The following is a 27,749-nucleotide window of genomic DNA, read 5'->3' as shown; positions in this document are numbered from 1 at the left end:
TTGTGAATACAAACAAAATATTTTATTTCATCCCTGAAAACAATGACAATCAGAGATGTTCATGATTCATCAGAGCCTGAAGAGGTGCTGCAGAATCTACCTGGCAATGGGACATCATTTCTTCACATAAAGGTACAGGGAAGACAGTTCAGAGAGCTATCTTTCAATGAAACAATATATTCTTATACTTATTTTAACAAAATATCATAATCATTGCTACTGCTTGTGGTAGCATTATAATAATGAACAATATTAAAAACTAAATTCAATTTAGTCTAAATCTAGAGGCTAGCTGCACTCAAGCAGTTATTATATAGAATAAATACTACAAAATATAGAATACTATATAGCAATTGGATTTGCTACGAATTGTATTTAAATAAAGACATGTTTTTGTTCTATATCAGAATTAACCAAGTTAAAATTTCTTGTGCTGTATACAGTAGCTGTTTCCCTAAAAAGATAATCTTCAAAATTTATATTTTAATGTTCTTAATTTTATAAAGTGGTCATTATGTAGGAATAGCTAACCTGCCCCCTCCTAACACAATATACTGTTACATAACATCAACTAACATGAATGTTTTCCAAGCAGTTCTGTGCAGCACAAATACATTACTATATACATCTGCCTAAAGTCAAGTCCTTTCCTTCCCCCACCAACACAACCAAAGCAACGCTTACCAAAGTATGAAAATGATTGACTTTCCTAATAGTAGAAACAATCAGTGGGCTCAACATTGTTTTTTGTTTGTTTGTTTGTTTGTTTTTTCCTGTTTTTTAGATAGGGCCTGCTCTGCTGCCCAGGCTGGCATTGAACTTGCAATTCTCCTGTCTCAGCCTCCTGAGTATCCATGGCTACAGGCATATGACACTAGGATTTATTTTCAAATCAATAACCCTGATTTTGAAAAATCATGCACTTTATTTTTCATTTCATCATAAAAATATGTATTATTCTGCAGAATATATGTAAGAAATTTTACAGTATGAGATTAGAGATTACTCTCATCTCTATTAAATTGTCCCCAATGGTTAGGCTATGGACAGTGGCTGCTACCCATTTCAAAATTATATTCTTACAAATGCTTTTTTTAAAAATATACAATTAACCTTCAGGTATTTTGAAGGGTAGTGCAAATGAGAACATTCTTTGGGTCTTCTTCAAAACATGCTTTTCAACATGACACTTCCTTTCTCTCTGCTCATAATGTGCATGACAAAATATGGTACAGGAAATAAGCATGTTTCCCATTCACAGAGGCACCGCGAGGGCGGATGACACAATGGTCCAGTAACTTATGGTCCTCATCTGAAAAACATGTTATATACTTAAACAAGTATTTACAGAACGGACGCCATGTCCTTCTAGTGCTTTTGTTTCTTGATCTCTGTGCAAAGATGACCTCCCTGATTACCACTGTCAACTGTGTTGCCAGATGCCTGTGAGGTGTGCGGAACGGCTTTTGAAGCGCTTTGTGCGGGAGCAGACTAACAATGCCTGGGATTTTATGTACAGAAGTAGCGTCCTACGAGTCCAGAGAGCTCCTTGGAAATGTGTACAGCGTTTATTGTCCGGTGTTCCCCTGCCCTAGGCACCCGTTTGAGAGGTGTCCCGAGGAGGGGGTGGTCCACAGTGGCGTAGCCGCGCAAGGTGGCCATCTCTGCTATCTGACGCTGCCCGACACACTCGTCCTTTTGTTGGTGGTCACCGGCACCAGGTTCCCACTGGTGCCATTGGTAGTGTTGGCTGCTGAGCCATTCACAACAATATAGTCCACCTTGTTCTCCAGCTTCACCAAGCGCTGCAAAATGTCATCCAGGAGGACCGCGATTGTTCTCTTCAGATCGGCTAGGGGGAAATTGGAATAAATCATATTAAATAGCAGTAGAACACTTAAGATTTATGCCTTCACAGGTTAAGGGAAAGAGGCAAATAATTATCAGGACATCTAAAAGAAAATGTGCTAAGAAGACACTTGGACCCCAGGCAGGAAAAGCCTGAGCACATTCATCAGTGGCGCCACACCCAAAACAACAGCGCTACAAACACACCAGGAGCTCCGGAGGGCAGTGCGGCAGATTTAAAGTCTGGTCCAGAGTATCAGAGCATCTGCAAGGAAAACATAAACCTCCTTACTTTTACTTTTTGTTTGTTTTGGGTTTGTTGTTGTTTTGTTTCTCTGTGTAACCTTGGCTCTCCTGCACTCACTTTGTAGGCCAGGCTGGCCTCGAACTCAGAGCTCCACCTGCCTCTCCCAAGTGCTGGGATTACAGGCTTTTACCACCACACCTGGCCTGTTTCTTACTTTTAAAACGCGTATGGGTGCTTATCTGCATGTATGTCTGTGTACCATGAGCATGCATGGTGCCCAGAGGGCAGAAGACAGTGTCGGGATGACATGGACTGATTAAAGACAGTCGTGGGCTCCCGTGTGGGTGTACCGGATCCTCTGGGAGAAAAGCCAGTGCTCTTCCCAGTGACCCCAAGCTGAGTTTGAGTAGGGATGTAAAAAGGCCTGGACCAGGCAGGTAAAGAGCTCCGTAAGCAATTCAACCAGACACAAGGGAGACACCTGAACCCTCCAGACTAGAGCATGGGTGGGGGAAGCAAGGGCACAGGGCGGCCTCATCTAAGTTATTTCTTCAGACTCAGCCTGGGTGGCTCCGTGTTGAGGGCTCACGCAGCGGCATCTGACTTTGTGTTCATTGGTATACAGATCTACCACCTGACCAGCACTAACCACGAAGCACCAAGCACTGCCTGGCATCTTCTCCACGTGTGAAAGAGTGCACGCCAGACCCAAGAAGGATGCAATGTAGAGGAAGTTTTGGTGTCTTTAAAAACTCAGTTATGTTATGTGAACATGTTTTGTTTTAATCCCAGGTGTGGGATATGGGGGCTGATTCAGACTGTCCACAGCAGCAAACAGCCTCATGCGGGCTTGAGAGGGGCTCTTTGCCAGCTATAGAGAGTTTAATTCTAAGGACTCTGGAGAGGGAATAAAGACCAGAGCCCAAGATGGGAGGGGGCAAGGGGGCTCCAAGAAAGAAGGAGGAGGCTGCTGCTCCTAGTTGCTGTTGGTGCAGTTTGATGAGAAGATGGAGATTGGACTTGTCCCAGAAAACTATGACCTTAAACAGCAGGAAGTAACTAAAGAGAACTATGATCCCTCTCTTCACTAACCTCTCTCTCCTACCTGGTGTTGGGACGTTGGAAGGGATGTAGAGGTATAAAAAACCCAAATAAAATAGATATAAAAAGTGTGCCTACAATGTAACACGTAGGTGCCAAAAAAAAGAGAGACATCTAACATTGAGATCAAGATGATAGCCCACCCACCTGTTGTCAACCACCCACACATGCATCAAGAGAGGACAGAGAACTCCAAACTGCTCCCAGCAATTTAGATTGGCAGGGCCCCCCACTGCTTAATGAGCCCTAGTCAAACTGCTGTCCATCCATCTAGACCCATCCTGCACCCTGACTGGACAGTTCAAGCCCTGGCCTTGGTCTATCAGCTCCTCCTCCCTCCCCTGTCCTTCTCCTCCTCTCCTCCTCCTTCTTGGCAGGTTTCTCTACAGCTGCTCCCACCGAGATGCTCAGAACCCTGCCTCACCTTCAGGGACTGCTTTCTATTAGCTCTCACTCAGTCTTACTGAGGCCTCTCTGAACTCCTTGTCATCAGCCATTTGTTCTGAAACCTACACACAACTGTGAAGGGACATGTGTGACCTGAGGGGGCTGAGACGGCTCTGTGGATAAAAACTTTTGCTGTAAGAGCCGGATAACAGAGTCCACATTAGGAGAGAACTGACTCCCAAAAGTTGTCTAACTTACACACACACACACACACACACACACACACACACAGGCATACAACACACACACACAATAATAAACTAATTTTTTTAAAAATATGTGATCTGGGGGCTGGAGAGATGGCTCAGTGGTTAAGAGCACTGTTCTTCCAAAGGACCCAGGTTCGATTCCCAGCACCCCCGTGGCAGCCCACATGGCAGCTCACAACTGTCTGTACCTCCAGTTCCAGGGGATCTGACACCCTCACACCAATGCACATAAAATAAAGTTAAATAAATTATATATTTAAAAAAAATATGTGATCTGAGAGTTATTTGCTACTAAGATGGAATAGAAGATCTCATGGCGTCACTGTCAGGACAACTGGAACCATTTGAAAAACTGCTGTCAATGAAACCAACAATATTGTGGATTTATGGTTAACTGAAAGAATTCTGATCTGTGTGCAAGACACAGTGTAGCTACTGCCCTCACTGCACACTCAGGAGACCTGGCCAGGGCGGGTGTGCCACCTAGTTCTAATTTGAATTTCTTCCAAAAAATGACAGGAACTTTAATTCTTTTTTTGTTTTGTTTTGATTTTTTTTGAAACAGGGTTTCTCTGTGTAGCCTTGGCTGTCCTGAACTCACTTTGTAGACCAGGCTGGTCTCAAACTCACAGTGATCTGTCTGCCTCTCCCTCCTGGAGTGCTGGGATTACAGCTGTGCACTACCACACCCTGCTTGGGACTTTAATTCTTAACCTCTGTAGAAGGCTGAGGGGCTTATGTAGAATTTTCCTAGCTAGGAAAAAAAAAAAAAAAAAAAAAAAAAAAATATATATATATATATATATATATATATATATATATATATATATATATTGTTCTTTCATGAAATTGTCCCTCAGGTTTCTCACTGGCATTTCACAGATATTAGGCACTCAATAGTGGCAACTGACACTCTTATTTTTTTGTTGATCTTGGACCAAAAAGGTCAGCTCAATAGCTCAATCCCTAGTCTGTGGTCCCCAGGGAAACTCATCTAACGCCTGCTGATAAAGCTGCTGGTGGCTGTGCTACTGCCAGAAAACGTGTGAGACACAAAAGAAAAAAAAATAGTAATTTGGACTTCATCAAAACTAGAACCTTTTGGAGTACCAAAGGGTGCAGGGCCAGTGAGACAGCTGAGAGGTGAAGGCGCTTGCTGCCCAGCAATGGAAACCTGGCATCCTGAGTTCAAACCTGGAATACACCTAAAAGTGGAGGAAGAGAACTGGCTCCACAGAGCTCTCCTCTGACCTCCACAGAAGTACTTGCTGGAGCAAATACCATCCCCCCCAAAACAAATGAAATAAAATAAAAATGGAAAAGGAAAGAGGATAATCTACAAAATGGGAGAACATCTTTGCCAATTATGCATCTCATGAAGTCTACTACAGTGACGCCAGACCTCAAATTCAAGACAATGCAATCCAAATTAAAAACAGGCAAAGGCTCTGGCTCCTAATCAGAGGCGGGGGGAGCGAAGGCTGTGCCAAACAAAGAGAAAATCAGTTTTCCAATGGGGTGCCACTGAGTATATATCAACCATACTGTAGGCCAGGCCCCACACCCAGGGCTGTAGATCAATGGTATTTTAACAGACCCTTTGTTTCAGTTTTCATTGTCTGCACTTTTTTTTTTTGTTTTGTTTTTTGTTTTGTTTCTTGTTTTTCTGTTTTGTGTTTTGTTTTTTTTTTTTTAAAGAAAAAGAACATGAAGTTGGTGGGCAAGGGAGGTGGGGAGATATCTAGGAGGAATTTGAGAAAGGAAAAAGCATGATCAACATATATTGTGTGAAAAAAGGGGGACTTTTTTTTGTCTTTTTGTTTATTGTTTTTTCAAAACAGGGTATCTCTGTGTAGTCTTGGCTGTCCTGCACTTGTTTTGTAGACCAGGCTGGCCTCAAACTCACACAGATCCACCTGCCTCTGCCTCCCTGGGTGCTGGGATTTTTTAAATACAAAGATGGAAAAAGGGGGGATGTCGATGCGCAGGTCGCCTGCTGCAGAACTTCCCAGCCCTGGGTGAGGGACGTGCCGACAGGAGCTTTACACAGAAAGGCCAAGGCCCAGACAACGGCAAATTTAGTTTGTGCCTCTTTGATTAGGTAAGGTCCAGATGCCCTCCAAAGCTGAATGGGAAACTACGGCTCTGTGTGACCCGCTCTTAGGGGTAGGTGTGGCATGGAGGAGCCTCGGCAGAAGGACCTCCCTTAGACCTGCGCCCGCTCTGAGTTTCCTAAGGACCCTGAGATGGTAAATGCTCGCTAAGTGTTGTTTCTGTTTTAAATGAGCAAAGAGGGGCTGGAGAAATGGCTCGGTGATGAAGGGCACTAGCTGCTGTTGCTGAGGATGCAGGTTCAGTTCCCAGAACGCACACGGTGGCTCACAGCCATTACAACTGTGCAGGGACCTGACACTCTGCATGGGCATCAGGTACACATGGCACACAGATATAAGTTCAGGTAAACACTGTGCACATCAAATAAAATAAAGAAATGTTTTTAAAAAATGAGCAAAGGAATTGAACAGACATTTCTCCAAAGAAGATAGGAGAATGGCCAACAGGCCCAGGAGAACATGCCCAGCACCACTGCCCATTAGGAAAATGCAGGGCAACCATAAGCAAGGCAGGGCTATTTGCCAAGACGAGGAAGGACTAAAAACGTCACACATTCCAAGCAGGAATAGACAACAACAGAACAGCTATGGAAAAGAGTTTGGCAATTTCTCAAAAAAGTTAAATATAACTCAAAAATTAAAGAACTCAAAGAAATATTAAGTACCAATGTTCGTTGCAGCTTTACTCATGAAAGACAAAATGTCCAGCAAGTCAAGTATCTATCAATAGATAATAGAGAAACAAAATATGTTACATATACACAAGAGAATATTATTCTATAATAATATTCCATAAAAAGGAATGGTGTTCTGATTCATAATGCAACACAAAAATATTGCAACCTAGCCGGGCGTGGTGGCACACCTCTTTAATCCCAGCACTCTGGGAGGCAGAGGCAGGTGGATCAGTGTGAGTTTGAGGCCAGCCTTGTCTACATAGCAAGCCCAGGACAGCAAAGGCTACACAGAGAAACCCTGTCTTGAAAAACATTATATACACACACACACCCCTAAGAGTGGGTCACACAGAGCCATAGTTCCCCATTCAGGGGCACGGGCATCTGGACCCTTACTTGACTGATGAGGCCCAAACTAAATGTGTCTGGGAGCCTTGGCCTCTCCTGCGTAAAGCTCCTGTCAGACCGTCCCTCAGGGCTGGGTAGTATATATATATATATACTGTGTGTGTGTTGTAACCTTGGAAATATGATGCCAAGTAAGATAAGCCATATACAAAACATTATATAATTCTACTTTCATGAAATATCTAAAACAGGCAAATTCATACAGACAGCAAATAAATGAGAGGTTACCAAGGGATGAGTGAAAATAAAAATTTACTTAGTATTCACATCCATTCAAGGATATTAAAAAAATGTACTGCTCAGGGCTGGAGAGATGGCTCAGCGGTTAAGAGCACTGTCTGCTCTTCCAAAGGTCATGAGTTCAATTCCCGGTAACCACATGGTGGCTCACAACCATCTATAAAGGGAACAGATTCCCTCTTCTGGCAGATGTAAATGCAGACAGAACACTCATATACTTAAAAGAAATAAATCTTTTTAAAAAAATTTTTACTGCTCAAGAGTTTCTAGTTTGCAGTGATGTAAGTTTTGAAGAGAGTGCGAGGACTGTGCAATGTGGTGACTTCCATGACAGTCCCTCACAGGCTCCTATGTCACCTTCTGTCAGAGCGTCCTGTCATAGCAACGGAAAAACATCCAATACATACAACTCTATGAGTGTAACTAAAACAAGGGAATTGTATACACTCAAATAGAATTAAATGCCAAGTTCACAATTCTACGTGAAGTAATTTTCAGAAAGAAATGGTAGAAAATGGTGGACAATCAAAACCTGCTGATCAAAAGATAAAACAAGGTTGCTGAAGAGATGGCTGCGTGGTTGAGAACGCTGGTTGATCTCCCAGAGGACCTGAGCGCAGTTTCCAGCACTCATATCAGGTGACTCACAGCCACCTGTAACTCGAAAAACCCTTTCCTCCCCAACTTGCTTTTGATCATGGTGTTTCATTGCAGCAACAGAAACCCTAAGACACTGAATACAAAACAAAACCTTGTCTCAAAAGACCAAAGGGATGGGGGGGGGGCAGATATAGATATAGATTCATGGCTGACCAATCCTTCAGCCACTTGTTCTCAGCCGTCACGTATTTCTGAGCCAGAGTCTCCCACTGTACTAGCTACAACTTGCCAATCCAGTTAGACTGACTGGCCAGGCCCCAGGGATCCTCTTGTCTCCAGCTTCCTAATGCTGGGATTTTAGGGGTGCTATACCCTGCCTGGCCTTTTCTTTTTAATGTGGTAACCATTCACAGGGCATCTATGTCTCCTCCCCCATGTCTCAGGAAATAGTGCAGAAGAAAGGGCAGAAAGAATGTAAGAGCAGCCTGGGAATGGCATGCTACTGTCCTGTTGAAGTCACAGCGGTTAGGATCCCAGCTGTGAAGAAGGCCTTTCCTCAAGAGGTATTATAAATCCTCTGCTGAAAGAGAAAGGTGACTGCAACAAAGAAAAAACACAACCAGCCAACAGATGCCCAATCCCAATGCACTCAGGATGCAGGAAAATGCTGAGTTTGAGATCAGCCTGATTTACAAAGCAAGAACCTGGCCCAAGAACAAATAGGCAGAGTCAGGCCCGTAGCTCAGTTAATAAAGTGCACACCTACTATGCACAAGACCTTAAGTCTGACAACACATAACCATGTGATGTGGCACAGGCCTGTAATCCAGGTAGAGAGAGGAAGGAAGATCAAAAGTTTAAGGCCAACCTGGGATACACCAGACTCTGCCTCAAAATAAATAACTAACTAAAACAGGCTCGGGCTGTAGCTTGGTTTAGAGTATGTGGTGGTTTGAATAGGAGTGGGCCCCACAGACTCATATGAGTGAATGTCTGACCCATAGAAGTGGCAATATTAGAAGGTGTGGCCTTGCTGGAGTAGGTGTGGCCTTGTTGGAGGAAGTGTGTCATGGGGGTGAGCTTTTGAGGTCTTACTAGCTCAAGTCTGGCCAGTGTGTCTCAGTCTCCCCCTGCTGCCTGCAGATCAAGATGTACAACTCTCGGCTCCTTCTACAGCACCATGTCTGCCTGCATGCCGCCATGCTTCCTGCCATGATGATACTAGACTAAACCTCTGAACTGTAAGCCAGCCCCAATGAAACGTTTTCCTTTATAGGAGCTGCCTTGGTCATGGTGTCTCTTCAAAGCAATGAAAACCCTAACTAAGCAGGACACTAGCCTACATTATGTGATGGCCCTGAGTTTGATTCCCAGCACTGATGGAACAGGCTTCATTCAGACTCCTGATTCTTCCTGTCTCAGCCTTCTGAGTTCTGGGATTAAGGGTGTGCACTACCATTTCTAGCTCCTCATCTCATCTACAAGAAAGAGAAAAGAGGGCACACATAAAGAACTAAAAACAAACTAAATACGCCTTAATCCCAGCACTGGGGAGATGGAGGCAGGTGGATCTCTATGAGTTCAAGGACAGCTTGGTCTACATAGTGAGTGCCAGGATAGTCAGAGCTACATAGAGAAAGAGACCCTGTCTCAAAAGACAAAATAAAACAACAATAATAACAACAAAAACCCAAAACAACCAGAACCTAAGATATGAAAGGGAGACTCACAATAAGCAATGCTGGGACTATAGAAAAATCCTGCTTCTTGGGACTTAACAAACTTTGTGTATTTGATGTTTTATATTGAGAAAACAAAACAAGAAAATTTAAATACATACATATATATAAAATAATAACACTGTATTACATACTCATTTTTAAACACACATAATATACTTTAAACATACATATTTTAAAGAGATGAGTATAGTACTGAAATGTCACAATTTCTATAACGTACTTAGAATATAATAAATGGTGTAGAAATAGTAAACTTAAATCTGGGTGAGGAAGACATGATTATTACATTTCTATTTTCTACTTGAAAATATACACCTGTAATTCTTTTTTTAAGAAAACCAACTTATGAAGAGCACACATGCCGCTGAGCTCAGTCCCTGAAACTGTGTTTACACAGGAATGGCTGGAGAGGAGAAGATGAAAGACCTCCCGTGGCTCTTACCATAGCCCGCCATGGACGCACCGCTGTCCACGTCCACCATGCTCTTGCTCTCCTCTGCCAGGGCTTTCACGTATCTTTTGCTTAAATCGAGGATTTGCTCACGGAGCTTGACGCTACTCTGATGTCGCGGCTGTTGAAAAGTATAGTGAAGTAACATCAGCCCCCAGATGAGTCCGAACACCAGCAACAGGAAGCTCAGTTTCTGCGACATATTTTTTCTTGAGATTGTAAAAAACATTTCTGATGAAGCAAACAGTCTTGATTGAGAAGCAGTAACTGGAAACAAGCCAGCCAACAGCGAAGACTTTTGAGAGGAAAGAGGAAGCGCTGTCTAGTGGTGTCCATCCATCTTCAGCTGCCTCTGCTCCCACATAGCTGTAAATGAAGAACAAAGAGATGAGTGTCACCTGCATCAGGACTGGGACTGTAAAGGAGGAGCCCTCTACAGTGTTGGTTTGCTACCTGGCAACTTTCTCTGCCACATGACAGGCTTCCTGATCATCTATCAGTTCCATTTCATACACTTTCAAAAATTAAACTAGAAATAAATATAAACCTGTTAAGAATATCTGAAAAATCATGCCACCATCATCATAAAACTTTGAATGACTTCCCATCTATCGCTAAACCTACTGATATGGTTCACAGACAATACAAGACTTCCAAGTTCTGTCTTTTCAGACATAGCCACCAGCACAAACACAAAGTAAACTGAAACAGGAATGTCAAAATCAAAGTTAGAAATGGCAGAGAGCAAACACAGAAAATCAAAATGCCCACCTACAAAAATCCGCATGATAAAATGTGTGCCAACACTTGGCTATGCCACTAGCAGGCATCACTGGCAAGAAGGCACTGACCCTATGAAGCATCTGACCTAAACCGGAACATAATCAAGTGAAAGGTTAAAACCATGAAATCTAGAAGGAACTAGAACATAAAATAATGTTTATAAACCACAGCTCTGGTTTTGTCACCTACAGGAAAAAATAATAATCGAGATAAAAATCCATAGTGCATTTCCCATGACCACTTCATAGCTTGCTAAAAATAGTCTTTAGCAATGCTTTAATTTGTGCAGTGTGAGCAAATAAGCATGCCAATTTTACTCCATCCACTAGGGAATAACAAAACTAAACATAATCTCCTTTGAGACTGCAGCTAAAGGTGAACATAGAACAGTCACAAAGGTGACAAGCCAGGCACAGTGGCACACAAGGGCAGTGCCAGAACATGGAGGAAAAGACAGAGCCTGGAAAGCTCTAGGCCAGCCTAGGCTGCATAGGAGTGTCAGTCAACCTCAGCTACACACCAAGACAGACAGACAAACCAACAACCCCCAAGCCAACGGAGCACTAAGTAGCTCTCACTCAGTACATACTGAGCCAGGTACAAGGGGTACTTTATAGTTGTTCGACCCTAAAAACGTGCTTTCTAGCAGGGACGCTTTCAATTTTTTTGTTTTACTTACAATGAGCTCTCGCTATGTTTCCTGGGTGGTCTGGAACTCGCTATGTACATCAGGTTGGCCTCAAACTCACCCGGATCCGCCCGCTTGGCATATTTCTATCAGTGTATATTGACTCTTCTATATCTTCACATACAAGCTGAAGATTATACTCTGTATCCTACCACCTCTAAAAAGGGCACTTGGACTATCCTGAATCAGTCAGTTAGTTCAAAAGTTGGCATGACTGTAAAGCCAGAAGTGACATCACTGGAGAACTGAGAACACAGCCAGCTAGGTATTTCTGGCAGATGAAGAGTTACATGACAGCTAAGAAAGAGAAAGGAAGGGAAGAGGAAGCAAATCCAAACATATACTAAAGTGACAGGACATGCTAAGGAACGATGGTAGGAAATATACGGGCAGAAAAGTTGTGTGTGCAGTTTATAACATGCAATCGTCTTGACTGAGCCATGTGTGTACAGCAGCATAAGGGCAGCAGTACAAGGTGACAGGCTGTGTGTTCAGAACACAGGCTACCGTGCACCACATGAGGCGGCATGGGGAAAAAACACTGTCACAAATCCCTTGGGTTCAATACACGCTTGGTTTTGAATTCACTTCTGGCTGCTGTACATTCAGAAATCTTTTACTGATGCACAAGTTAAAAAACAAAAACAAACAGGGAAAAAAAAAACTCTCTCAATATGTTACTCAATCCCAGAAGGCTAAATATAAGATATGACTGTACCATCAGTATCAGTCAGGAGAGAGACCTTCATACATGCACAAACATCCCAACATGGACCCTACAGAGTGTCTGCTCAGCTCTGATAGGGGAAAAATCCAGCTCTCCTCTTGGGGTTCTTAGTCTTATTAATGAAAGATTTTAAGAATGGACCCACAGGAGAGCACAGGAAATGTTTATCAGCATCTAACTGGAAAACCCCTAGGGCAGGTAAACTGTGAATCTCAACAGATTTTGTTTAAGCTACATAAAGTCAGACACACAACTGACAAGCAGCGGCATGACTGGGAGGGAGCCTTAAAGAGAGTAGGAAAGCACAAAATATTGGGGAACTTGAAAGTGTTAAGGAAAAGCATGCTTAGAGAAAAGAAGAAAAAGAGTAGTGATTTTTTTTAGTGATTCAGAACAGCCGGTAGGCTCACGAAGCTGCACCAAAGTGGCCTGGTAAGCTACTAGGGGTGGATCAGGGAAGGAAAGGTACAATGTCACACTAGAGGACGAATTATTACACCTATCCCTGTAGCATGGCTTCCAGTGAGCATGGCTTCCTAGGGTCATTCCTTGGCCATGCCCAACTGGAATGTTAAGTCTCCACCCAGGCCAAAGATGCTATTTTCTTGATCAGGAGTTTTTTCTACTCTTAACAATACTCAACCTTTAACAGAATGAAATGCCCACCTCACAAAATGCCCACCTCTTTAGGGAGTCAGGGGCTTGTACACAGGCAACCATGATAAGGAATCTATGTTGTGCAATTTGGTGGTGTTTGTTAGATGATTTCTCACAGTAATAAGAAGACATTTATTACAAAAAGGGTTTGCCAATCAATGTGTTAGATATGCACAAAAGAGGTTGTATGCAGCCATAATGAAAAGCAAACTTATATCACTTACAGGAAAATGGACAGAACTGGAACAGGCCAGTCTCAGAAAGTGTCATGTTTTCTCTCACAGGTGATAGTTAAATTTAAAAGAAAGAAATGAAAGGGGGAACAATTCTTTGCCAACAAGGTTGGCAAAGAAAGTGTAGCAGACAGAGTAAACATGAAAAAAGAATACTCTATACATGTATGGAAATGTCAACAAAACCATTGACCTGACCCCCTCTATACTAGAGGACTCTGAAAGGACATCAAGGAATAAAGTAGAAGTGGACAATAGAAAGAAGGAAAAAGAAAACAGCCTAGAACCTTTCCCAAGTTAAAAAGATGTCCAGGAGCCAGGTGATGCCTGAAAAAGGGCTAAAAAGTCCCAACGTCCAAGAGGGCTCCCTGAAGCTACCCAAGACCCGGGAACTAGCTGAGAATCCCACAAGCAATTCCAAGCAGCACGGGAACACGTACCTATTTTAAAAAGGTGTGCATCAGGCAATATATTACATAAAATCACCTGACAAGATTCCTTATAATCCTGGCACCAAATCACACCCTATAGCAATTAAATTGGAATGAGGATGGGAACCAAACCTCATCTTTGTTGTTGTTTTGCTTTTTAATGATGTGTTGGCGAGCATTCCTACATGGTGGACAAACATTCTCCCTACAACTGAGCTATGCTTCAATATTTACTGTTGCCACTGCTTTGAGCCAGGTTAGAATGTGGATATCAGGCTGGCCTCCATCATCTTGCCTCAGCCTTTACAAGTGCTGGGATTACAGATGTGTGCTACCATGCCTGATGCTACCAATATTTTTTAAAGAACCCTGATTAGTTCTTAATCTATAGCAAAGTTAGAGAAGAACACCAGAGTGGAATCTCAGACCTCTTCATGAAATGAGGCTGCAACAAGAGCTGGAAGGTGGGTAATTTCCAAGATATATAAATCAGTCCATTCAGTGTGACATCAGAACCCCGCTGCCTGGACCTGGGTGACGGAGGTAGAAAACCAGTGACCTTTCCTGGAACACACATTGTTACTGCCAAGAGAGGCTGAGTCCTGTTTTCACTAGGCAAGCATGAAGGTGAATTTGCTCATATACTTTTAATGATTAGAGAAGAAATAATTATTAGCCTCAATTAGGAAAAAAAAAAGATTGTGTTTTTCTGTATAATGTTCAAAGCCTCAAATGACAGCAGAACCTGCATTTTGCAACCCCTATTTTTCTTTATGTTTCAAGTACTGGCCTGGCACTTGGAAAGCCATGCAGGTGACAGAAGAGTCACTACGAAGAAACCTGACGGCCTAACACTGTCACTATCGATTTCTGGGCCACCACCATATTAGTCTTTCTCCAGCCAAAATGGACAGCAATCTAAAATTACTTTTTTTTTTTTTTTTTTCAGTGCTGGGGACTGGGCCTACTACTCTGATACAGCCCCAGCTCCTAAAATACTTTTTAATCTTAATATCTGAACCACTATATTGCCTACTAATGACTTTATAAAGAAAAAGCAACTACACTCCCAAATAATAACCAGAATTCTTAAGGTAAAGTAAGATTATTGTCACCATCTACATCATTATCAACATTATTTTAATCTAAAATAACTTTTTAAAACATTCCTAGGGGAAAGCTCCCAACTTCAGAAAACAAAAGAGGAAACCATCTTCCCGGCATGCGGTAAATTGAATGAGAACAGCACATAGACTCTTGTGTCTGAATAACTGGTCTCCCATTGGTGGAACAGTTTGGGAAGGATTAGGAGGTGTGGCTTTGCTGGAGCGGGTAGGCTTCCAGGCTTCAAAGTCTCCCATCACTTCCAGTGTGCTCTGTCTGCCTCCAGCTTGTGGATCACGACGTGAGTTCTCCACTGTACCTGCTACTATCCATGCCTTTGCTCCACCATCGTGAACCCTAACCCTCTGAAACAGCAAGCCCAATTAAACACTCTGTTACAAATTGCCTTGGCCATGCTGTTTTGCCACAGGAACTGAAAAGTCACTAAGACATGGCACAAGGTAAAAGAAGTAAGGAGATAACACTGGAGATGAAGTGCCTGAAAAGTCCTTTATGCAGAAGGGCAGCAGAGTGTAGCCAAAGGATCATCACCGCCACCTGCCTCCTGCAGCTGCTTCTCAAGTGCTTTCCTGGATTCTCCTCCAATCAGTCAAAATACCTTTCTGAGGGCTGAGAGATGGCTCCGAGGTTGAGGGGGCCTGCTGAATAATCAGGAGGCTGGAGTTTAGATCCCAGCATCCATGTAACAAGGCAGGCACCGCGTGCACACCTGCAGCCTCAGCCAGTCCCAAGGGCTCGGAGACCCGAGGGGAGATGGGGCTCGCTGGCTTCTAGCTTAGCTGAGAAAAAGCCCAGCCCACCCTATTCGTTACTTCTCTACACCACGGCCAAGGTAACCATTAGGACAAGTCTGTCTGGCTTATCATCCCACCAGTTTAACAGTCCACTGGGGCAGGAGCACATGGCAGCAAGCAGCAGGCAGCTAAAGGCTCACAGCTTCAACCCAGGCACTCGGCAGAGAAAACAAAGCAGCAGTAGTGTGAGTCCTTAACCTCTCAAGGTCCACCTCCAGTGACAAACTTCCTCCACCAGGACCACACCTCCTAAGCCTCTCCAAATAGTGCCACAAAGTGGGGACCAAGAATTCAGTGCCCAAGGCTATGGGGGATGGACGGACATGTCAACCACCCAGTGTTCTTCTAAAGGGAGTCTAGATAAAGTATGGGGGATGTTTTTGTTTGCACGTGAGTTTGTTTGGCAGGTGGGTTGTGAGGGGTTTTTTTGTTTTGTTTTTTTGCATGTTTGTCTTTTTAAGATAAGGTCTCACTATGTTGTAATGGAAGTATTGTTTCTTTAAAAACTCAGTTATGTTATGTAAATATGTTTTTGTTTTAATCCCAAGTGTGGGATTATTGCCTCCTGTGGGGGTTGTCTTTGCCAGCTGGTAATGGCCTGCCTCCTGCAGCAGCATGGAGAGGGGCGTGGTCCAGGACTCTGAGGGATAGAAATAGGAACCAGGAGAAAGTGTGGCGTATGGCAGCTTGAAGAGACCAGAGATGGACGGTGTGGGAGTTTGAAGAGACCAGGGATGGACGGTGTGGGAGTTTGGAGAGACCAGAGACACTTCACAGCACAGCGGCTTGGAGGAGATAACTGGAAGGACTGCTTGCGTTTGCTATTATGGAGATTGGTAGATCCCCAAAACATGGACCCTAAGTGACTGGGAGAAGTAAAGGGGTCTGCCTTCTCTCTCTAACCTGGAGTTGAGGGTTAGAAGGGAGAGGCTTTGAGGAACCCCAAATAAAGCAGAGTTTAAAAACAAGCACTCTGCAGCCTTGAACGCACAGAGATCCACCACAGCATTGACTGATGCTAGAGTAGGTCACGTCCTACCACACTGGCTATGTGCTTTGGTACTGTTGCCTTGGTGTTTTGAGACAGAATCTTGCTTTTCAGCCTAACTCGCCTGGAACACACTGTGTACCCTGGGCTCACCTCAAACTTACCATTCTCCTTTGCCTCCTGAATGTTGAGATTACAGGCATGAGCCACTCTACGTGGCAAAGTACGTGTTCAAATGCTCCCCATGCCAGATAGATTTCCCAAGCTCACCCCCTCCACTCTAGCCCATGTTGCTTCTCTGACTCGTACAGCACAGCACACTGTGATCAAGTCATGCTATATGTCATATTGTCCAATCATGTGAGCCTTTTCTCCTTGATTCCACCCAATCCCTGACTTGCCCTGGACTCGTCACGTGTCCTACAGAGCCTGGCGAACAATGACCAGTCACTGAGAAAACCCTCTTTGCTATAAGCATATCCCCAAGTCTCATTTTGCTTTCTGTATTTTTTTTTTCAGGTACAAAGGCAAATAATGGAAATTTGGAGGTAAAATTAAAGTTTCTTCAATTATCTGACACCAGATTAGGAGAACCAAGGAGAAATCTAATCCAATCCCCTTACATTTCTGACTTAAAACAAGCTAAAGAGCAGGGACACAAAGCGTCTTTCCCCCAATGAGACACCAGTTAATGGCAGAAACTTGTGGTTGAGAACACGGGTCCTCCTCCCTGCCCAGGTTCTTCTCCAGGCCGCACTGCTCCCTGCTCCCTCACATCCGCTGCAAAGCCTCTATTTGTCCAGAGACTGCAGGAACCAAGCTTTGACATGACTGACACCTTACAGACTGAAGGCACCCAAGGAAAGTGACAGAGACCCAGAAGACAGCCTCACAGATCCCCCACGAGTTAACCTCTCCCTTCCAAGAGGAACAGATAAATCGTTTATTATATATTTAGTGTGTGTGTGTGTGTGTGTGTGTGTGTGTGTGTGTGTGTATGTGCACCATGCGCAAGCAGAAGCCCTTAGAGGCCAAAGAAGCATGTCAGATCCTTGGAACTGAAGTTACAGATGGTGACGTAACCACATAGGTACCAGAAACCAGACTGGAGTCCTCTGCAAGAACGTAAGTACCCTTAACTGCTGAGCTAGCTCTGTGGTCCCTCATCATTGTTCTCCTGTAATTGTATGTCATTCCGTGTTACTATAACACGGAACAAAATCAGCCTATCCCTAGAATTCCTCAGAATAACTGAGAAACAAAATCAGTGGCCACTTCAATTTTTCATTCATCTTTATTGTACAATAAATTAGTATTTTTTTCATTTACTGGCCTACCCACTTAAACATGTGTGTATGAATATGTATGCATACATGTGTATGGATGTGTGTACTTTGCTAATACATTTAAAAGTCTGATAAGTTTTTTTAAATAAGGTTGCATTTGCAAATACTGAATGAACTGTAATATACTAAATCAGCCTTTGTCCCTTTCCTTTTTAAAATAATAATATAATACAATAGTATTAAGGCAATGATTCAGAAGTTGGCCAAGTTTTTAATTGGTCTATTCATTAATTTATTATTGATTCATTATGTCTCAAATACATTTTATTCACATAAATCAAAGTATTACAAAGTTGCTATAAGACGGATAATCTAAAAATAAAGATTAGGAGCCAGGCCTGATGGCACACGACTTTGGTCCCAGCACTGAGGGAGGCAGAAGTAGGCAGATCTCTGTGAGGACAGCCAGGGCTATTACATAGAGAAACCCTGTCTCAAAAAACCAAAAACAAAATAGAGATTCGGTAAAGCACTTCCCTTGCAAACATCAGGCCCTGTGTTTGGTCCCCAGAAACTACCTAAAAAGGCTGACTCCCCCTTTAAATAAATAAATAAACGAATGAATGGATGATACACCCATACCCTAGCGGAAATGCTAAATGTGATGGCAGTGTATTAGTAATCCCAGTACTGAGGAGGCAAAGGAAGGCAGATGCTTGCTGGCCAGCAAGTTGAGCACAGTTCCAGACTATGAGAGAACTCCTCTCAAAAACAAGATGGATGGCTGAGGAATGACACCTAAGGTTGTCCTCTGACCTCTACGTAGATACATGTACCTAAACATACGTAAATACACAGATGCACACACAAAGAAAAAACTAATTTTATAACTTAATTTCTAACATGGGTTTTTAGCATATACCACACACACACACACCTAGAACAGCAAGGGCTGGAGAAATGGTGCAGTAAAACAGTGCACCATTCAAACCACCACTGTGTGTAAAACTGCCAGGCATGCCTTTGCAAGTGACCCCAGCATGGGGTGGGAGGCTCAGTGAAAAGCCAACCCCAAGAACGTGCCAGCTACCCAGCATGCGCAAAACCGGCAAGCTATCAGCTCATTGAAACGTTTTCTCTCAAGAGAACTAGGCAAGCTGGTGGTGGCACACGCCTTCAATTCCAGCAGAGGCATGCAGAGCTCCAAATTAAAGATCAGCCTGGTCTACAGATCAAGTTCCAGGACAGCAAAGGCTACACAGAGAACCCCTGTCTCAAAAACCAAAAAAGGAAGGAAGGAAGGAAGGAAGGAAGGAAGGAAGGAAGGAAGGAAGGAAGGAAGGAAGTTAGGAAGGAAGTTAGGAAGGAAGTTAGGAAGGAAGGAGGAAAGCTATATTGGCACATATCTACACACACACAGAAAAAAAACATGAGGTGAAACAAAGATACAATCTTCAAGAAGTAGAACCCTTCACCCAGATCAGTAAACACATCAACATATTTCCAGAAAAAAAAAATTAGAGGAGAATAAATAAAGGTGTATATTTTATTGCATACAGTTTCATTTAATGTGTAAATGAGCTTCGTCTGTGCATTCATCATTGATCCGTTCATTCACACTATCTGCTACACCATTCGTCAGGAATTGGTGATGCGAAAGGCGAAAGTAGGATTCCTGTTTTCCTGAAGACTGTGCCTTAGCAAAATTAATTGTCCTTAGTGGGACAATGAATACGCAACCCAGAAACAAGCTAATTTCATATGAGAAGGCACTACTCTGAATTAAAGGGAAACGGGCTGTGTCTAAGGAAGTCTAAATAAGGTAATCCCTCTGAGAAGGTAGCGACTGATGCCAAGCATAAAGCCTGATGGAAATTTCCTACCAACTAAAACCATTAACATTTGTTTCTGACCTGAATCCAGGAGGAAACCGCTTCTCACTCTCAACACAAGACACAAGCAGACAGCAGCACCAGAGAGATGGTCGGTGGTTACGAGCACTTGCTGCTTTTTCAGAGGACCCTGGTGCCGTTCCCAGCACCCATGTTGGGGTGGCTCACTGCCTGTAATTCCAGCTACAGGAAATCTGAAGCCCTCTTCTAGCCACCATGAACATGGGCAGACGGATGGACACACACACACACACACACACACACACAAACACACAAAATCTTAAAAAAAAAAAAAAAAAAAGCAAGCAAATAATCAGGAGAGGACTCCCAAGCCCTTGTCTGGAAAAGCCTGGTCTGGAGAAACCAAAGTTAATAGAAACACGAATATACCTGCATCCCACAAGTCAACACAGGAACAAAAAGGAAGGCTGGCAAAGCAATTCCTTCTTGCAAAAAGTATACACCAAGACCCCAAACCAGGCTAGCAAGCTCAGGTTTTTATTCTAACACAGGTGGTGCCTGCGTCTTTCCAGATTGGCTGGGGCCCCGAGCTCACAGCCGTTCCCAATTGGCTACTTTTAAAAGAATCATGCAAAGAAAATGAAGGAAAAAGGAAAGGAGTCTGCCACTCTAGGCCAGCAAATTCTGGAGGGCTGGGAAGGGGCTGGCTTTGAATAAACATATGGGGAAAGTAAAATACTTGCATAAAAGTTTTACAAGGTGTGGGACATTAGCGGTGTGGGAGATTTACAGAATTTTGGCCTTTGGTGGGCTGTCTACCTTTAATAGGAAAAAAAAAGACATTTTCCCTTCACTAATAGCAGGAAACCCCAGGCAAAGAAAGGGACATCCCTTTCTTAGGATCTTGCCAGGCTATCTGGTAACATTACAGGGCCAGTGATGATCCGCTGTGATGTTTATTAAAACATCTCTTTTTTTAATTTTTTATTTAATTTTTTTTTTATTGTATGTGCATTTAGTGTGAAGGTGTCAGATCCCTTGAAATTGGCATTACAGACATCTGTGAACTGTCATGTGGGTGCTGGGAATTGAACCGGGTTCCTTTAGGAAGGAGCAGACAGCACTCTTTACTGAGCCATCTCTCCAGCCCCGAAAAACATCTCTTAATTGTCTTTTCTAATAGGAAGAGGATAATGGAAAGGTGGGGTGCAGAACAAAATCTCTGCAGCAAGTCCAAGGATGTTAACAGAAAACTGTTACTAAGTATTTTAAGCACAATGTGTTAAACTCTAAAAACAGTCCCTATGGAGTACTAAAGTGAAACAGCAAATACCGGCAGGAGTTTTTTTCTAAATTTCTCCATTTGTTACAGACGTTTATTTCTTTATTTTTTTGGTTGTTTGATTGGTTGGTTGGTTTTGGTTTTTCAAGACAGGGTTTCTCTGTGTAGCCCTGGCTGTCCCGGGCTCACTTTGTAGATCAGGCTGGCCTCGAACTCAGAGATCCACCTGCCTCGGCCTCCCTGAGTGCTGGGATTACAGACATGCACCAGCACGCCTGGCTGTTACAGGCTTTTATATCGCCACTCCAATTTATAAAATCTTTACAGGAAGCAGGGTATAGTGGTGCATGCCTACAATCCAGTACTCATGAGAAGGAAACAGGATCTGAGTTCCAGGGCAGTTTTGTTGTTTTGTTTTGTTTTGTTTTGTTTTGTTTTGTTTTTAAGAGCTTTGGTTTGGTTTTTATTTTTCGAGACAGGGTTTCTCTGTGTATCCTTGGTTGTCCTGGACTCGCTTTGTAGACAAAGGCTGACCTGGAACTCACAGAGATCTGCCTGCCTCTGCCTCCCTGGGTGCTGCATCACCGCACCTGGCTTAGGGATTTAGCTCAGTTGTAGAGCGCTTGCCTAGCAAGGGCAAGGCCCAGGGTTTCGGTCCTCAGCTCTGAGGAATAAAAAAAAAAAATCTTTAAAGCTCTCAACCTTCCTAGTACTGCAACCCTTTAATACAATTCTTCATATTGTGGTAACCCGAGCCATTCTTTGCTACTTCGTAACTGTAATTTTGCTACTGTCATGAATCAGAATGTAAATATCTGATATTAGACCCACAGATTGAGAACCGCTTCTTTAAAGGAAAGTACTGTTCAAAGCTCTCTTCCACCTCTCATCCACCTGTACCCCATGCAAACAGCCAAGGAGTTAGGCAAGATTTTAGTGGCTTCTCCCTAGCCCAAAACCAAGAGATAAACACGTTTTGCCAGCTTTATTACTGGAAGAATTAAAAAAAAAAAAAAAAAGACAAAGAACATGAAACACTTAAGCTACAATTATAAAAGGAAAGGAAGACGAGCACAAAGGGAGCAAGGAACATCCAACAACATCAAACAGATTTCGAAAACTTAAGACATTCAAACTCAGGACCCCACTGCTTTTCAAAAACAGGGAACAAAACAGATTACTTGCAATTAGCAATGTTTTGAAAAACAAACCAGAAATCATCAGAGAAGAATGTACACACTACAGATTTTGTTTTACAAATGTTTCTTGGTATATTTGTTTTTACTTGGAGATGCCCATGCAGTTATAAACATATGAAATCTTACAGGTAAAGATTTCTTGCAGTTTTAAAAGCTATTTAAAAAAAAAAAAAAGTGCATTTCAAACTCCCTGCCATGCAGTTATTTCCACGCATTCTTACGAAAACACTGTAATGGCAATATTAAAAACATTAACAGATGGCTAACCCCACCTTAAAATCTCATTCAAATCCCATTTTGCCTTGATTGAGTGCTCTGTTCTGTGATGTTATGAAAAACACCTAACAGTAGCAGCAGCAGCAGCCAACAAACACAGCTGCCCACACTCAGGCTAAGGTAAGAGAGGCTCCCTGCCTGTTAGTCTCCAAAGGACTTTGTCCATAGAGTCATGAATATTATAAGAAAGGCATGGTGTGCTCGCAGCACTCAGGGGTTCACAGAGCGCTCTCCAAGACAAGACCTGGAACTAAGTCCTACACACACACACACACACACACACACACACACACACACACACACACACCAGACTCGGCCCTGGAATGGAATTTCTGGGGAAAAGGTTCATTCCTAAAATACTTTCTCTACATAATACTGCCTGAAGCAGATATCTGGTGGAGAAGAATTAACATAGGCGACAGCTACCAACTCTATAATAGGTCTAAACTTGAAGATGCCCTAAGCCTAGGGTATGTAAGTACTGAACTCAATCCACACTGCCAAGAACTAAAGATAATAAAATGTACTGACTGGAAGGAAGCTACACAAGAGTTCCTGCTAAGGTAACATACAGATACCATTTTTAGATGGCATCTTTGGGAAGGGAGAAGACAGAAACACTAAAAATTATAAAAACAGATTTTTTAAATTTTTATTATTTTTTTTAGTTTTTCAAGACAGGGTTTCTCTGCATAGCCCTGGCTATCCTGGACTCATTTTGTAGATCAGGCTGGCCTTGAACTCACAAGGGAGCACCTGCCTCTGCCTCCCAAGTGCTGGGATTAAAAATTTTTAAAAGGAGGGAATAAGGTACCCTAAAGAATTCTTGCCTGGTGGCACACAACTTTAATTCCAGCACAAGAGAGGCAGAAGCAAGTTGATCTGTGAGTTGGAGCCCAGTTTGGTCTACATGGTGAGTTACAGCCCACCAGAGCTACGTGATATTGTCTTATAAACAAACAAACAAATCCAAAAAGGGGTTGGGGCAAAATAAGGTGAGGATGAAAAGAGGAAGCACTATAGCAAAGGAAAGTACCTAATCACTGTGCTGTTGTGCACGTTTAATCTAAAATGCGATGCGGCCTCAGATGTTCCCATTAGTCTGACCTTAGCCAATCCTAACGTGCATCGCAGAGCCCTACACCCCTTTCCACAGCTAACTAGTGTTAGGCACCCTTGCCAGGGGCCTTCTGCAAAAAGAGGCCAGAGAGAAAACAACCGAAGTGCACGAATTCATAAAGGGCAAAAATGAAAATGGGTTAAGAGAAGTGAGAATAAAAGCTATGAATAAGCACAAGAGAAGGTACCCACAGCCACCAGCAAAAGAAAGGAAGAGGAGACATAAGCACAGGAGAGCGGGGTGCTGCCTGGTAGGGACCGTGGTTTCTGCAGCTCTTTCGTGAAAATCCCTTTTTAGCAGAGTAGACAGAGAAACTATATAACCTAGAAGGCAGGGAACAAGGACACAAATACATGAGTAAAGGAATTTATATCTTTTTTTGACCTACATTTAAATGGATTTCAAAACCCTTAGCATTGAAAGTCTGAGACAAGTCCTTGGAATCATCAATTCACTATTTTAGACACAAGGAAAACTGCAGTGAAGGCAAAGCTAAGGTCATTCGGACAGCAGCAGAAGAGGACAGGAATCAAGGTCTCCATTTCTGCAGTCATCACCTTCTCCTCTACTACACTCAGTGACACCAGCAAAAGCATCTTCAAAACAGTGTCTCTGCTACACATGTTAAGGCTAATCAGCCATGTTCCCATGTGTAAGCCTTCTTCCACGCTTCTCATTGATAACTGTTACTCTTCTCACAATCGGTAGAAGTCTCCTTCATTACACAATTGATTCATCAAGCCCACCAGCTCCACTGCCCCACGACCACCATACTTTCAAAATAACAATCATTTCACATACTGCACAATTGTGGCTCAACTCAAAATTGTACATACAGAGCAGACATCTTAAAGGAAAAGGAAATTCAGTTTAAAATCTACAAAGATTTTATAATTTTCTTTGATTTCCTTGAAAACCCATCATCAATGTGAATAAGATTGAGAAAGCTGTGCAAAAGCAGCTGGCATTAGCCGGGCTGATGCGTATTCATTGAAGTCGTTCCGAATTGGGGGTACTGCAGTCAATGCGTCTCCAGAACAGAAACTACAACTTGGAAACAGAAATCCTAAGTGGGTCCTGGGCGGTGATGGCACACGCTTTTAATCCCAGTACTCAGGGGGAAGAAGCATGTGGATTTCTGAGGCCAGCCTGGTCTACAGAGCTAGTTCCAGGACAGCCAAGGGGACAAAAAGAAACCCTGTCTGGAAAAAAAAAAAAAAAAGGGGGGGGGTAAAAAAAAAAAAAAAAAAGGGAAATCCTCAGAGGAGTAAAGACTGAACCAGTGAAAACAGTACAGAAAGTTGACGTGGGGAAAGCTGCAAAAGACCTGGATGCTGACTGACAAAGCCTTTAATCTCCTTTTAAGGGTTTCCCACAGGACGAGGCTGGGGCGGTGGGGGAGGTGAGTGAGTCCTTGTACAGTACCTCCGGAGCTGATCCCCAGGAAAGCAGAGTCATCAATTTCCTTAGAATACTCACAGCCATCTTAAAGGGAGGAAATTAAGAAGCCGGCATATCTTATGGAATCTTTGCATCTAAGGTTGAGTAAACTATAAAGTGGGCACACATCCGAGAATCCTAAGGATTACACAAGGCGCACACACACAAAAGTCCACACCACTTCGTATCACATTCAAAACATCTTTTCAGCAAATGAAGAGCTCATGGTGTTAACAGTTTATTTATTCGTAAATCTAACAACCTAAAACTATGTGTGATCTCTATCTGCTGGGTGAAACAAATCGGGCTTGGAGCCTTTGATTAGGCTGACGGAAGCGGCGAGACGCCAAGGGTTCGAATCCCGGCTGCCTGGCCACTCAACCACCACCACCACCACCACCACCCGCACCAGATAGCAGACGAAGTTCCTCCCCACCAGCCTTCCAGGAGAAGAGTTGTGCAGGGTTAAAGGGCATTTCACGTCCCTTCTCCGAAAGGGAGAACTGAGCTGTCAAGAACGGAGCACAAGTGTGAGCGGCCCCGGCGACTGCCCATCCCTGCTAAGCGCAGCCGACCCCTGCCGGAGGGTACAGGCTGTCAAAGCCGCAAAGCCCGGGCCGCGAGGACACCGCCTCCCGCCTCCCCGATCCTCCGTGCCTTACCTGGCCCGCCGCCTGCCCGTCAATCACGCCGGCCGCCGCCGCGGGGCTCGCGAGCCGGAGCTGCAGCCACAGCCCGCCGCGCGGCGCCGCAACAGCCTCGGGGCCAGGATGGAGGTAGGACCGAGAGCGCTCAGCGCCCGGAGACTCCGCTCTCCGTTTCCGCTCCGCCTCCCGGGCGCCCTGCCCCCTCTCCCGGGCCAGAGCACGCTGCGCGCGGCATTGTGGGGGATGTAGTCCCGCCTTGCGGAGAGGCGGCAGGCGCTCTTAGCCACGGGGCTCAGGGAGACGCCGTTGCTTGGCAACCGAGAGGCGCTGCAGCTGCTACAGTACTAGAAAAGACACAGCACCCTGATCACCACTAACCGTGACGTGAAGCCTCCAAGTCCTACTACTGACCTTCCACCAGAAAACCAATCCTCCAGATGCTGTTGGCTGACGATGAATAATATGGATGTAGATTTGTGTGCTCACTAATATTGCTAGCCATCCATTACCCCTGTAATATAGTCTGAATTAGGATTTGCTATAACAGCAAGGTACCAAATACTGAAGATTTCTACATAATAAAGAATGTAGACCATGGCCTAGAAATTTAAACTGTTGACTACAAATGTCAAATATTATAGGTAGATAGATAGATAGATAGATAGATAAAATTTATCATTTTTATGTTCACCATGCAATGAAACTATTATAGACATTTTAAACAGAGATTCATCTATTACTGAAATTTATAATTTCTAAACTTAAGTCAGGGCAAATGTCTATAGCACAGAGTAAAACCATCACTACCCACAAGGAATGCAAACTGACGAATTAACAGCCACCCCTCAAATGGAGGACAAGGTACAGGGTTGGCTTTCTAGATGTCATAGCCATCTTCCAGCTGCCTGCCTGTATAGATGAGCCTCTGCTAGTCTAAGGGGGTGCTCTCCTTATCCCAGCTCTTAGATCTGGGCCTTTACATTTTTTCAAAGACAGAGTCTCCCTCTACAGCACTGGCTGTCACAGAACTCACAGAGACTCCTGGGAGCTGTGACTGAAGGCACATGCCACCACACCCAACTAGCCATCATAGTCTTGGGAGTGTCAAAAGACTTTCTCCAAGATAACAATATTCTTAACAGACAGAAACCACAAATACCAGTCACATTGAAACAAGATACCGGCAGCAAAGCACCTGACAAAGCCAGTCATCATTGCATTTACTTAGCATGCCATTTACTTAGCACATAATATATTATATAAAAACATATATAATATACATAAACTTAAATCACTACTACAAGCAAAATTAAAAATCAAAATATGGAGATTGCATTACATTTCTGCCCAATAATGTTACTATAGAGATATATGAAAAAACAAAACAAAACAAAACTAAACTAAAAACCTAGGCAAGAACAAAATTTGCAGGGTCATATAATATGTATAACCAAAAAAGAGCCTGTAAACCGGATGGTTGCATACCATTAATCCCAGCACTCAGGAGGCAGAGGCTAGCAGATCTCTGTGAATTCAATGCTAGACTGGTCTATAGGGTAAGTTCCAGGACAGCCAGGGTTAAACAGAAAAGCCCTGTCTCAAAACAAACAAACAAAAATATCCTGCATATAGAATCTATAAAGAACTACAATCAAGGGCTGGCAAGATGGCGTAGTGGTTAAGAGCACTGCCTGCTCTTGCTGAGGACTCAGTTTCAATTCCACACCCACACAGTGGCTCACAACCATCCATAACTCCAACTCCAGGGGATCTGACACCTTCTTCTGAACTCCACAGGCACCAGGCATCAAGTGGCACACATACACACAAGCAGGCATAACACTAATGCACATAAAATAAAATAAATATTTTAAAAATAAAATTACACTCATAAGAAAAAAGATTCAAGGAGGCACATCACTAAGGAAGAAAATTGGATTTTGTTTACTAGTCATGAAAAAGCACCAACCTAAGGAATTTCTATTTGAGAGTATTTTTTTAAATGTTAAACTGGCCAGGCAGTGGTGAAGCATGCCTTTAATCCCAGCACTTGGGAGGAAGAAGGAGGCAGATCTGCATGAATTTGAGGCTAGCCTGATCTACAGAGTGAGTTCTAGGACAGTCAGGGCTACAGAA

General features: G+C 43.4%; 1 protein-coding gene across 1 annotated transcript; it reads right to left on the bottom strand.

Moving 5' to 3' along the window:
* Ccdc126 (coiled-coil domain containing 126) lies at nucleotides 1-25,800 on the bottom strand. The gene is made up of 3 exons (XM_055611777.1): nucleotides 25,629-25,800; nucleotides 10,076-10,450; nucleotides 1-1,852 (listed from the first exon to the last, which is right to left on the bottom strand). Exons 2-3 carry the CDS (start codon nucleotides 10,311-10,313, stop codon nucleotides 1,668-1,670), a joined length of 423 nt encoding a protein of 140 aa, XP_055467752.1. The 5' UTR covers nucleotides 10,314-10,450; nucleotides 25,629-25,800; the 3' UTR covers nucleotides 1-1,667.
* Between the last annotated feature and the right edge of the window lie 1,949 nt (nucleotides 25,801-27,749).

This window comes from Psammomys obesus, unplaced genomic scaffold, assembly GCF_907164565.1.
Source record: "Psammomys obesus unplaced genomic scaffold, mPsaObe1.curated_primary_1811, whole genome shotgun sequence".
Classification (NCBI taxonomy): domain Eukaryota; kingdom Metazoa; phylum Chordata; class Mammalia; order Rodentia; family Muridae; genus Psammomys; species Psammomys obesus.
This window is presented reverse-complemented; position numbering and strand designations above follow the sequence as displayed.